Here is a 13,854-nt window from a genome sequence, read left to right on the forward strand (position 1 = left end):
TGCTGCACAGATGCCCCATATAGTGCTGTGTGCCGTTCATACTGCCCCCATATAGTGCTGTGTGCCGTTCATACTGCCCCCATATAGTGCTGTGTGCCGTTCATACTGCCCCCATATAGTGCTGTGTGCCGTTCATACTGCCCCCATATAGTGCTGTGTGCCGTTCATACTGCCCCCATATAGTGCTGTGTGCCGTTCATACTGCCCCCATATAGTGCTGTGTGCCGTTCATACTGCCCCCATATAGTGCTGTGTGCCGTTCATACTGCCCCCATATAGTGCTGTGTGCCGTTCATACTGCCCCCATAGATGCTGCACATAAATCTGTGCTGCCGCTGCTGCTGCTGCAATAAAAAAAAAAAACCACATACTCACCTCCCTTGATTGCAGCTCCCAGCGTCCGGTCCCGGCGCCTCCATCTTCCCGGCGTCTCCGCTCTGACTGATCAGGCAGAGGGCGCCGCGCACACTATATGCGTCATCGCGCCCTCTGCCTGAACAGTCAGAGCGCAGACGCCGGGAAGATGGAGCGACGCCCGGCGGCTGGAACGTGGACAGGTGAATATAACATACTTACCTAGTCCCAGCGATCCTCGCGCTGTCCCTGCCTTCCTCCCCGTCTTCTGTGCTGCAGCATCTTCCTGTCAGCGGTCACCGGCACCGCTGATTAGAGAAATGAATAGGCGGCTCCGCCCCTATGGGAGGTGGAGCCGCTTATTCATTTCTGTAATGAGCGGTCCCACGTGACCGCTGAAGAGGGGAAGACGCTGCAGCACAGAAGACAGGGAGGAAGGCAGCGACAGCGCGAGGATCGCTGGGACTAGGTAAGTATACCTCAGCGCCCTCTCCCCCTCACCCGCCGACCCCACCACTACCGTGACTCGAGCATAAGCCGAGGGGGGCACTTTCAGCCCAAAAATTTGGGCTGAAAATCTCGGCTTATACTCGAGTATATACGGTATATATATATATATATATATATATATATATATATATATATATATATATATAGATAGAGATATGTGTGTGTATATATATATATATATATATAGATAGAGATATGTGTGTGTATATATATATATATATATATATATATATATATATATATATATATATATATATATATATATATTTCATACAGCGCTAGATAGCTTTAAAGCCGGTAATTCAATTACCGGCTTTTGCTCTCTCCTTCCCAAACCCGACATGATATGAGACATGGTTACATACAGTAAACCATCTCATATCCCTTTTTTTTTTTTTGCATATTCCACACTACTAATGTTAGTAGTGTGTATGTGCACAATTTTGTGGCTCTAGCTGTTAAAATAAAGGGTTAAATCACGGACAAAACTGGCATGGGCTCCCGCGCAATTTTCTCCGTCAGAGTGGGAAAGCCAGTGACTGAGGGCAGATATTAATAGCCTGGAGAGGGTCCACGGTTATTGGCCCCCCCCATCCCCTAGTCTTATCCGATTTTCTTGCACTTGGAAAAAGAGGGAAAAAGAAAAACACAAAAGTTTCTCCACCTTCTCTGTCCTTACAGTCTATTCAAATCGGACCACATTAGGATGCAAGTGCGATCCAATGTTTTTCACAAACCCATAGACTTGCAATGCTGATTTTGATCCGATCCGCAGATAAAAACTGGACGTTTCCGATATTTTTAGAGGACAGCACAGTCATCAGAAAAAAACAACAATTGGTCTCATATAATATCATAGGTACGAGTGCTATATGTGAAAATCATAGATAGCACTTCTACGCAAAAAAACGGAAGTCTACATGTGGCGTAAATTAAAGCTTAGGAAGCAAAAGAAAAGCCCCCATACAGTGTCACAGTGAAAAGAAAAAAAAAAAAAAAAAAGTAGGGGGTCTCAGAAAATAATTAAAAAAAAATAAATTAATGTTTGGTGTGGCTGAAATCGTACTGACTTCAAGGAGCATGCTAAAAAGGAAATGCTTAAAACAACTGCAAAGTTGTGTTTTATTTTTTTCACCATTTCACTGCCTCTGTAAACTATTTTTGTTTTTCAATGCAAATATAAAAGGTAAAAAAAAAAAATGGTATAATTCTAATCTGCATCACTTCCACCAAAATATCAACAACAAAAAAAATCTGTTAAACGTATATGTTGACAGAAAAAAAAAAAAAAAAAAAAGATCTGACTTTTGGAAAAATGAAAGGGAGAAAGCGCTAAATTGAAAAATGGTTGCGTCTTTAAGGGGCTTATTATATGTGATTGAATACAATGATTAAAACCACTTTACGCATCATGCTGCGATTTACAGATAGAACACAAAAAAAAATATGCATTTTAGGTGTTTGGCCAAGGATGTGTCCAATAAGGCAACCTGTAAGACGGGCGCAGGGGTAAGAGATGACACGGCAGATGTAAGAACGTACCACACAACAGGTGGGACACTGCGTCTTGTAGGACAGAAACTTCCTGATGCAAAGGGAACAGTCTGTGAACAGAAGGAAAAACATGTTATTGCGGCATAGAAATCAGTACATTGTGGGTTCACAAACCTGACGGAAAAAAAAAAGCTTCAGAAGTACAGAAACCATAGCGAGTATTTTTCCAGAATCAGCGCGAATTGCTGCTCCCACAGGACACGTCCTTGTGCTAATTGCTGGGGGGCGATGAAAGCCACTTAACCCCCTCCACAAGCGGAGCTTTGTTACCAAGACGCACAGACGTCGTCACCGCCATCGCTCACTTCGAGACGGTGAATTGCAATCAGTTACGTTTTGTTCTCGCTCCTTCAAAACTCATCAGCTTCATTGAAATACAAGGTGAAGATGTACTGGAGAAACGTAAAAACACAACATGGATCCCTATAGTGCTGCCCCCAGCCATAACCACTCACTAAACGTATGGGGCGACTGACGGCGAGCACTCACCGATACACAGCACCATAGTACGCTGTAATATACCGCACCGCAGCACCCGGATCATCAGGTCACACACAACGCTCATCTAGCACATCATTGTGTTACTGGAGCAGAACATCTCGTCCCAGGAAGACGGCGCTCGCTCAATAGATTGTGCTGTAAACATACAGACGGAACATCACAAAAATACCCACTGAAATGGTAACTGTGGGAAAATAAACTCACATAATATGTATAGACACCAGAGGAGGCTACATGAATAACCACAGAGTAATAGACTCACAAAATATATCTTTATTAAATGTTAAATCCAACAAAAACTACAGTAGAGACATAAGGGCCGCAGAGCAGACAAACAGACGCTATATGGTACAAGCTTCATAGAATAACATGCTCTCATTACCCGACATTCTATGGTACATCGGACAATACTAGGGGTAAAGCGTCTCAAACGGTTCAAATGACAGAAGTTGTTATGAAGGCAAGTACTTACATAGAATAGTTCTGCTTCTTATATTATTGTGCATAGGGGGATGCTATAACTACTATAATACTGTCCCCTATATACAAGAATATAACTACTATAATACTGCCCCCTATATACAAGAATAGAACTACTATGATACTGCCCCCTATATACAAGAATATAACTACTATAATACTGCCCCCTATATACAAGAATAGAACTACTATAATACTGCCCCCTATATACAAGAATAGAACTACTATAATACTGCTCCCATGTACAAGAATATAACTACTATAATACTGCCCCTATGTACAAGAATATAACTACTATAATACTGCTCCTAAGTACAAGAATATAACTACTATAATACTGCCCCTATGTACAAGAATATAACTACTATAATACTGCCCCATGTACAAGAATATAACTACTATAATACTGCCCCTATGTACAAGAATATAACTACTATAATACTGCTCCTATGTACAAAAATATAACTACTATAATACTGCCCCCCTATATACAAGAATATAACTACTATAATACTGCCCCTATGTACAAGAATATAACTACTATAATACTGCTCCTATGTACAAGAATATAACTACTATAATACTGCTCCTATGTACAAAAATATAACTACTATAATACTGCCCCCCTATGTACAAGAATATAACTACTATAATACTGCCCCTATGTACAAGAATATAACTACTATAATACTGCCCCTATGTACAAGAATATAACTACTATAATACTGCTCCTATGTACAAAAATATAACTACTATAATACTGCCCCCCTATATACAAGAATATAACTACTATAATACTGCCCCTATGTACAAGAATATAACTACTATAATACTGCTCCTATGTACAAGAATATAACTACTATAATACTGCCCCCCTATATACAAGAATATAACTACTATAATACTGCCCCCTATATACAAGAATATAACTACTATAATACTGCCCCCTATATACAAGAATATAACTACTATAATACTGCCCCTATGTACAAGAATATAACTACTATAATACTGCTCCTATGTACAAGAATATAACTACTATAATACTGCCCCTATATACAAGAATATAACTACTATAATACTGCCCCTATGTACAAGAATATAACTACTATAATACCGCCCCTATGTACAAGAATATAACTACTATAATACTGCCCCTATGTACAAGAATATAACTACTATAATACTGCCCTTATATACAAGAATATAACTACTATAATACCGCCCCTATGTACAAGAATATAACTACTATAATACCGCCCCTATGTACAAGAATATAACTACTATAATACCGCCCCTATGTACAAGAATATAACTACTATAATACTGCTCCTATGTACAAGAATATAACTACTATAATACTGCCCCTATGTACAAGAATATAACTACTATAATACTGCCCCTATATACAAGAATATAACTACTATAATACTGCTCCTATGTACAAGAATTTAACTACTATAATACTGCCCCTATGTACAAGAATATAACTACTATAATACTGCCCCTATATACCAGAATATAACTACTATAATACTGCTCCTATGTACAAGAATATAACTACTATAATACTGCTCCTATGTACAAGAATATAACTACTATAATACTGCTCCTATGTACAAGAATATAACTACTAAAATACTGCACCTATGTACAAGAATATAACTACTATAATACTGCCCCTATATACCAGAATATAACTACTATAATACTGCTCCTATGTACAAGAATATAACTACTATAATACTGCTCCTATGTACAAGAATATAACTACTATAATACTGCTCCTATGTACAAGAATATAACTACTATAATACTGCCCCTATGTACAAGAATATAACTACTATAATACCGCTCCTATGTACAAGAATATAACGACTATAATACTGCCCCTATGTACAAGAATATAACTACTATAATACTGCTCCTATGTACAGGAATATAACTACTAAAATACTGCTCCTATGTACAAGAATATAACTACTATAATACTGCCCCTATGTACAAGAATATAACTACTATAATACTGCCCCTATGTACAAGAATATAACTACTATAATACTGCTCCTATGTACAGGAATATAACTACTATAATACTGCTCCTATGTACAAGAATATAACTACTATAATACTGCCCCTATGTACAATATAACTACTATAATACTGCCGCTATGTACAAGAATATAACTGCTATAATACTGCCCCTATGTACAATATAACTACTATAATACTGTCCTCTATGTACAAGAATATAACTACTATAATACTGCCCCTATGTACAGGAATATAACTGCTATAATGCTGCTCCCATATATAGGAGTATAACTAATACGACTTTGCCCCGTATGTACAATGATATGGGCCTTAATGCCACATTAATTAGTAAATCACTGGTCATAGTAGTAATATTTCTGTCATTGGGACATCAGACATAATATTTTGCTTTTTTTGGTAATATTAATATTTTTCAATTATGGGAATATTATGGTTTTATTAAGCAAGACAAGCTCCATAACAAATTTATTAAATTTTAGAAAGAAAATTATTCTTTACTACATTGCACCATTAATTTTATATCTAATGGGGATTAGGAAACTGTTCATTGCAGCAATAATCCTGAACTCTTGTTTTCTGCCGTAGGGAATGCAAATGCAAAAAAAACATTTAGAAAATGAGCAATAAAGTCTCAGTTACCGCGGCTCCAGGAATAAAAGCGTTGTGAGTCCAGTTACAGAATTTACCAACTTTACGATGTGAGTAGCTGCTTTTTTATGTGCTGCGTTGATTTCATACACAGGGAGAGCGCTGCGCATGATATAAATAAACATGAGCGATAAACGGATGTGTGAGACATTGCACACAATTAGTCGCTGCTTTCGTCAGCATTTAGGGGAGATTTATGAATCCTGAAGTCATAAATCAGATTTAAGTAATGGAGAAATTTACATCTCGGAGTCAAGGCTGGAGCATCGAATATGCTCATCACTCTCCAGTAATGGCAGGCCTCGATATGGAAAGCTTTCTATAGGTCATGATTCTCACAGAGAGCCAGATTGTGGCCACAGGGGGATTTTATTAACATACCGTAAATGATAAATGTGACTTTCCTAAACCTCAACTTTACTTCAACTTCCTAAAACAAAGCTCCACGCACCATTATCTAAAATGCTATTTTTATGGGAAGGGAGGAGACTGGAAGGGAGCCGAGCGCCAAGGGAGGAGACTGGAAGGGAGCCGAGCGCCAAGGGAGGAGACTGGAAGGGAGCCGAGCGGCAAGGGAGGAGACTGGAAGGGAGCCGAGCGCCAAGGGAGGAGACTGGAAGGGAGCCGAGCGCCAAGGGAGGAGACTGGAAGGGAGCCGAGCGCCAAGGGAAGAGACTGGAAGGGAGCCGAGCGGCAAGGGAGGAGACTGGAAGGGAGCCGAGCGGCAAGGGAGGAGACTGGAAGGGAGCCGAGCGCCAAGGGAGGAGACTGGAAGGGAGACGAGCGCCAAGGGAGGAGACTGGAAGGGAGCCGAGCTCCCCAAATTACTTCTGATGGTGAAGATGGCGGGGCCACGTACCTTGCCTTAGCGCCTGAATCCGCCCTCAGTCTATACCCTTCACCCCCTCAAGAGGGGAGTATTAGTGCACCGTAGTACACCAATCAGACTAACAAGGTAGTAGTAACAGGGGTAAAAAAAAAAAAACCATACAAATATACTCACACATGTAAGAGAGGAATGCATTGGGGCTTGGGTGATGCGGTTAATCCAAAATAGAATAAGAGAATTAACACACTGAAAACCTAGCAACAGTCACAGATGAATCCACTAAATGCCTTTCTCCAATAACCACCAACAACAACCTCCAGCCATGCAGCGTAAGCTATCTCTGCCAATGAGAGCTAGCCAGGCCCCAAATTATATATAGGGGACAGCTGAGAGCCTAACCTCTCCAGGAGCTCTCAACAGAGCAGATTAGCCCCTGCACTGCCAAAAGAAATGTACACTGTTAAATAAGAAGGTGAAGTGCTTCTAATCAGTGCAGGAGTAGGAGAAATCAGACGCTACAGTCTAACTCCTCTCTGTCGCCGTGAACCCATGACAGGGGTTAGCCATGTAGTCTTGCAGTAGTGGAGAAACGCCAACATGGAGAGTGCATGCTGCTTTTGTGAGTTACATAACTTAGTTTACTAAAAAAAAAAAAACTGGTGCGAACACAAGTGTAAGATATAAAATTATGAAGCAGACAAAATATAACATCGGAACAGAGAACCACACACATGACAGGTATGATACGTGACTCCAGCTTTGCTGCAATGTCTATTGGAGCCTGCGGCAGCCTGGGACCTACATTACATCTTATTAGAGTCCTAGTCTCTTCATTTCAGCTTCATGACAATGGTTGCAATTGACAAACTCAGTGCGCATCGGATATCTCTTACAGCTAGGAAAGAATGGAGCATCAACTTATGGTAAAAAAAGGAAGACTACCAGGAAACTATTGTTTGTAGAAACGCCATCTCTCCAATAGGGGAATTAGAAAGTGAATACAGATCAGCAATAAAAATACCGGATTTGATGCTGCTGCTTTAGGCTATGTGCACACGTCCGGAATTGCCGCAGAAATTTCCGCAGCAATTCCGGAACTCCCTGAGGCGGGAAAAACGCATGCGGAATTGTCATGCGTTTTCCCGCTAAACACCAGCGTTTTACAAGCGTAATTAGCTTGCAGAATGCTGACGTTTTCCAAGTGAGCGATCTGTAGCATCGCTTGGAAAACTGATTGACAGGTTGGTCACACTTGTCAAACATAGTGTTTGACAAGTATGACCAACTTTTTACTACTGATGTTGCCTATACAGCATCAATAGTAAAAAGATCTAATATTAAAAATAAATTTAAAAAAATAAATAAATCGTGATATTCTCACTTTCCGGTGCCTCGGGCAGTCTTCTCGCTCCTCGCGATGCTCATGTTCCCAATAATTCCCAGATGACGTACGGTCTCGCAAGACCGCTACATAATCACAGGTCACTGCCGCAAAGCATCACTGGGAACGGAAGCATCACGAGGAGCGGGAACGCTGCGAGCGACGTCGGAAGGTGAGAATATCACGATTTTTTATTTTAATTCTTTCTTCTTTTTTTTTTTAAAACAATTACATGGTTCCCAGGGCCTGGAAGAGAGTCTCCTCTCCTCCACCCTGGGTACCAACCGCACATGATCCGCTTACTTCCCGCATGGTGGGCACAGCCACATGCGGGAACTAAGCGGATCAATGCATTCCTATGTGTGCGGAATCCCCACGATTCCGCACAAAGAATGAACATGCTGTGTTTTTTCCGGAAGTCGATTCCGCCGCAGAAAAAAACGCATGTGCACAAAAAAATGCAGATTGCATTCTAATAATAGGATGCTTAGTGTATGCATTTTTTTCACGTTTTTATAGCGAAAAAACACGCAAATTTCCTGAACGTGTGCACACAGCCTTAAAAGTCTATGTAAAGTCCAATGCTAATAATTCTGAGCCATTATCACCGCTGCAATATAATCAGTACAACAGAGAAGTCTCCGGCTCAAGATGCAGTCAATCCCGACAAAAACACAGACATAACCAAAAGTGAGTAATTTGTTGGGAACCTCCTGAGCCATTTTCATTTCGGCTGGCAATGAAATACAATATCACAAAAGTATAATTGAGCTTTCAGTTGGCGCACGCTCATCGAAGATGCAGACTGATTTCCGCTAATGCAGGACAGGTGCAGCAAGACGCGAACCAGCGAATGCCGTCCAATCTGGCGTTTGTGTGTTCTATCATACAAGGCTGAAATGTAATGAGCCGTTTCCCTTCTCGCAGGCAGAGGTTGAAGTAGAAGATTTTCTGCAATCCTCCATAAAGTGGAATAAACAGAGTAGCGGCTTGTGCCCGCCCGAAGACGCCGCACATCTGCTCACCGCACATCTCAAGTGTCCGTAGCTATAAGGACACAGATATTGGTGGGTTGTTGCTTTAATAGTAAAATATTTTTATTTATTTTTTGTACTATGTACTAATGTACTACTATTGCGGAGGTCGGGTCCCCTGCTTTGATGTGTGATCCGGCGCTGAGCCCGCATCAAAGCCTGGGACATGTCAGCTGTTTTGAACAGCTGACATGTGCCCGCAATAGCGGTGGGTGAAATCACGATTCACCCGCCGCTATTAACCAGTTAAATGCCGCTGTCAAAAGCTGACAAAGGCCTTTATACCAGATGTAGGAGATTTATTCAATGCATCTTGTCCCTCCGTCCTGCTCAGAATATGTACCTGGCGAAAAGTATGACAATTACCCCAGAGCAGGGGGTGAAAAGGACGTTACAGGACCCCCCTCACTCACGGCTAATGCAATACAGAGAGATAACAAACTTTAATATGCGAATTAAAGGGTTATTCTCATAATTAAAAGTTATCACATATCCAGAGAATAAGTTGCAGATCAGTGAGGACCCAACTACCAGGCTCGGAGTACAACACTCAGCTTTTTCTGGAAGTGCAGTAGGGAATGGCCATGGGGGGCTTCAGAGCCCACTCTTGCCATCAGTGAGGTTCCCAGCATCAGCCCCATTCATCTGCTTCATATATTTAGTCTCATATTGTAAGGATGGGACTCACAAAGTAACAATCACACCCTACTCTCAATAGGATTGCAATGGACAATCTCTAACATGGAAACAAACAATACAACTAAATATTTATTGATTAGTTTATGCAGTAATTAAGTCATATCACCATAATTACTCGGTAAGTTTCTAGTGCTTTGGTGGTTGTAGTTCATCTTGCTGATTTCTCCTGCAGACACTATGCATGGCACAACTCTACTAAGGGAAGTGATTGGTAGCAGCGGTCACAAGTAAACGTCATCACTACAGGACAAGTCAACAGACTGTTAGCTAGGATTGGTCATAACAACGAAGCCAACAAGAATCATGAACAGATTGCGATTACCCCCCCCCACCACCACCACCATATCAGCCCACTTGGATTTTCACATTTTCAGTACATTAGTTGGTAAAATGGATGGTGTGATTCATAACTACAATTCATCCTGCAAAAAATAAACCCACAAACAGAATATAAAAAAAAAAAAAAAAAAGTTATAGCTCTTTAGGAGAAGGGGACGAAAAATCAAAATATGGCAGCATTATTTAAAGGGACTGTTCATTATTAGGACAACCCGTTCTCAAGCGCTACATTCACCCGATGTAAAATAACCACATCCTATACTCGCCTCCGATGCAGGTGCCGTCCTAGCGAGATCGACGCTGACCCAGCGACATCGGGGCTGTCCCAGCGACAGACGCCGTCCCAGCAACATCAGCGCCATTGACATCGGCGCCTGGTCTTGCAGGGTTCATGTGATGTTGTCAGGCCTTGCACCAATCACCGGTTGCTTTACTCCCACTTCCTTTGGACTTCACTCACATTTGGAAGTAGTCAGAGAGCAACAGCTGATGCATAACGTCACGGGAGCCCCGGGGGGCCGGTATAGGCTGCTGTTATTTTACATGATTAATAGAGACGGGTTGTCCACACACATTGAAGGCGGTGGCAGGATCAAGGCGTACATGCAAATTTTACAAAAATGAAAACATTTTTTCCACATGCAAATAAAGCCCACAACTGCAAAAATCACTGTACTCCCCTCTATCAACATGAAAATATGTGGTGGGATCTTGCCCTCCACGGACAGCTTAGTTCCCGGCTTCCCGGGCTCGCACACTATTTATACAGTACATACCGCAGTAACCTATAATGGAAAAAATCAAGATAAATATGGAAATGCATCCGTGCAGAAAGCGAGATAACAAATAGTGGAAGCTCTAATAAACCGTGTAAACAACAGATAAGGCCGCCGCTTACAATGCTACGAAAAAGAAGCGCTATTTACATCCTCCGGTTCACATCGGCAGGAACTGGAGATAAATCACACGTGGAGGGAACTGATGTGAGCTGAGTTATGGCCAGCAATTCTATTTCTATCACCCTGGTGTAATCGTGGCCGTCTGTGACCTCTCGCTGCTGATGCTCAGTGCGTTCGGCACAAATGTGGCGGCAGATCACATGGAAACGACACGTAGATGAGCAGTCGCTGGTGTCCAGAGGGGTCAGGGTGAGTTCACGCTTCATATGTTAGCTGCAGAAAGTTTCCAAGTGGGTTCTGAGCCTATTCCCCTTTTGTAGGTCCTCCCAAATAACCAATCTTCACTTCTCCCTGCCGGACTCGACCCCAGTGATGATGTGTGGACACATGTAACAGAAGCAGAGGTTCTGGGTCAATACACGAAATCGCAGGTGGTGGTGGGGGGTACCATAAGTGTCACCATAGGAGCGGCTGAGTAATGGGAATACAAGTATACACTTTTTTGGAGTTCTTGTGAAACGATAACACTGGTCAACGCAATTTTTCTGGCAAAAGGTTTTAAAACATATTTTAAGTCAATTTTGGCTGCCGATTCCGAATATGAACTCCGTTTTTGGCTATCACTTCAGGATTTCGAGATTTTCAATATTTGATGAAAATTACTCCTAATGTTTTATGATAAAAACACATGATTTTTGATACTACATTGTATATTTTTTAATCAAGGAATAACAAAGATTACAAAGTCTATGTACAGCAAATCAAATATACTTACAGAATTAAACTACAAAATATAAACATATATATGGCACACAGATGAACGACAAATGGCGGTTATTGGAATTTCTTTTCTTGGCTGATCTGTGATGTGCGGCTTCTGGGTGGTCTCTCATCAAGCTCCAGCAATAGTCGCCATCATATGTGAGTCCCACTGGCCTCGATACCGTTCTTCCATTGTTTTAATGTCCTGATGAAAACGTTCCCCTTGTTCCTCACTCACATCCCCAAGGTTCTCTGGTAAAAAGCCCAAATGGCTGTGTAAATAGTGACTCTTGATCCTCATTCTACACCCAAGATTTCGCAGACTCATTAGTAGCTCTTCCACAATCTCTTCATAGTTGTCGGCTTTCTTATTCCCTAGATAATTCTGCACCACATTACACAATGCATTCCAAGCTCTTTCTTCTGTCTCATTCATTGATGTGATTACATTTGGGTCTCTCATAAGTGTTCTTATTTGAGGTCCATCAAATATTCCAGCCTTTTTCTTCTCTTCACTAAGACCAGGAAAACTTGAACATATATAGTTAAAGCATTCTCCACTGTGATTGAGAGCTTTGACGAACTGCTTCATCAATCCAAGTTTTATGTGTAAGGGAGGAAAGACAATGTCCTTCCTATCCACTAGAGGATCATGGATGACATTATTATCGCCAGATGCCAAACTCTGTCGCTGAGGCCGTTCAGTTTTCACCCAATACTCTACTGTAGCTCTACTGTCCCAGTAGCACAGAAAACAAGGGTGTTATCATAACAAATGGGAATTATGCATGTTCAACGAAAGCAAAGATATTCTCACATTTATTGGGAGACTAAATGAATACTAAATTTACCTTAGTAAACCGTATAAACTGGCACTTTTCATACACTACTTATATTTATCATGGAATTCTTGAAAATGGGCTTTATACCTATAGCGCAAAAACGTGATGTGATAGAGAATTTATAAGATCAGATTTTAATTCAGCATCCTCAAATTAGTCTAAAACTGTTCTTAAAGTCCATGCCAGAAATTTTTTTATTTTTTTTTGTAGACCAGTGTAATCAGTAACCGTGGATGTAGCTGTGGATCCAAGGAGCAATTCACGGAACACTCTGCAAAAGTACAAGTGGATTGAATTTATTAGGTGAAAAAGATCTACAACATGAAAAATCCACACCATATGTTTGCTCTTTCTGTGGAATTCCAAATATGCACCACAGGTCGATTTGCTTGTAGAAAATGTCAATCCGCAAGGCCGCTGTATATCAGTCCGATTTATGGACATCTGAATTCAGCCTAAGGCTATGTGCCCACATTGCGTTTAAGCGTTTTTTTCCGCTGCAAAAACGCTTAAAAAATGCTTACAACACGCATGCCTTTATTTTTAATGGAATTCGCATTGTAGTGCAAATGCTGTGTATTTTTCCGCAGCAGAAACGCATCATGGAAAAAATGCAGCATGTTCATTAACCCCTTATGACATACTATCCCGTTGAGGTGACCTGGGACTTAATTCCCAGGGACGGGATAGTACGTCATAGCGATCGGCCGTGCTCACGGGGGGAGCGCGGCCGGGTGTCAGCTGACTATCGCAGCTGACTCCCGGCACATTAACCCCCGAAACACTGCAATCAAACATGATCGCAGCGTTCCGGGGGCATAGGGAAGCATCGCGCAGGGAGGGAGCTCCCTGCCTGCTTCCCTGAGACCCTTGGTACAAGGCGATGTGCTCACCTTGTAACGAGCGTCTCCTCTCTGCAGGCTCCGGATCCAAAATGCCTGTGGGCTACTTCCAGGTCCCGCAGGGA

At 41.5% G+C, this 13,854-nt stretch overlaps 1 protein-coding gene across 2 annotated transcripts in view; it reads right to left on the minus strand.

Annotated features, from left to right (window-relative positions):
- The window catches only part of RAD18 (RAD18 E3 ubiquitin protein ligase), a 190,757-nt gene that overhangs the window by 168,545 nt on the left and 8,358 nt on the right, over positions 1 to 13,854 (minus strand). For both annotated transcript variants that reach the window (XM_069736206.1, XM_069736207.1), the window contains exon 3: positions 2,407 to 2,468. In XM_069736206.1, coding sequence (XP_069592307.1) covers positions 2,407 to 2,468 — 62 coding nt within the window. The remainder of the gene's footprint in view (positions 1 to 2,406; positions 2,469 to 13,854) is intronic.

Source organism: Ranitomeya imitator, chromosome 8 (genome assembly GCF_032444005.1).
Source record: "Ranitomeya imitator isolate aRanImi1 chromosome 8, aRanImi1.pri, whole genome shotgun sequence".
NCBI lineage: Eukaryota > Metazoa > Chordata > Amphibia > Anura > Dendrobatidae > Ranitomeya > Ranitomeya imitator.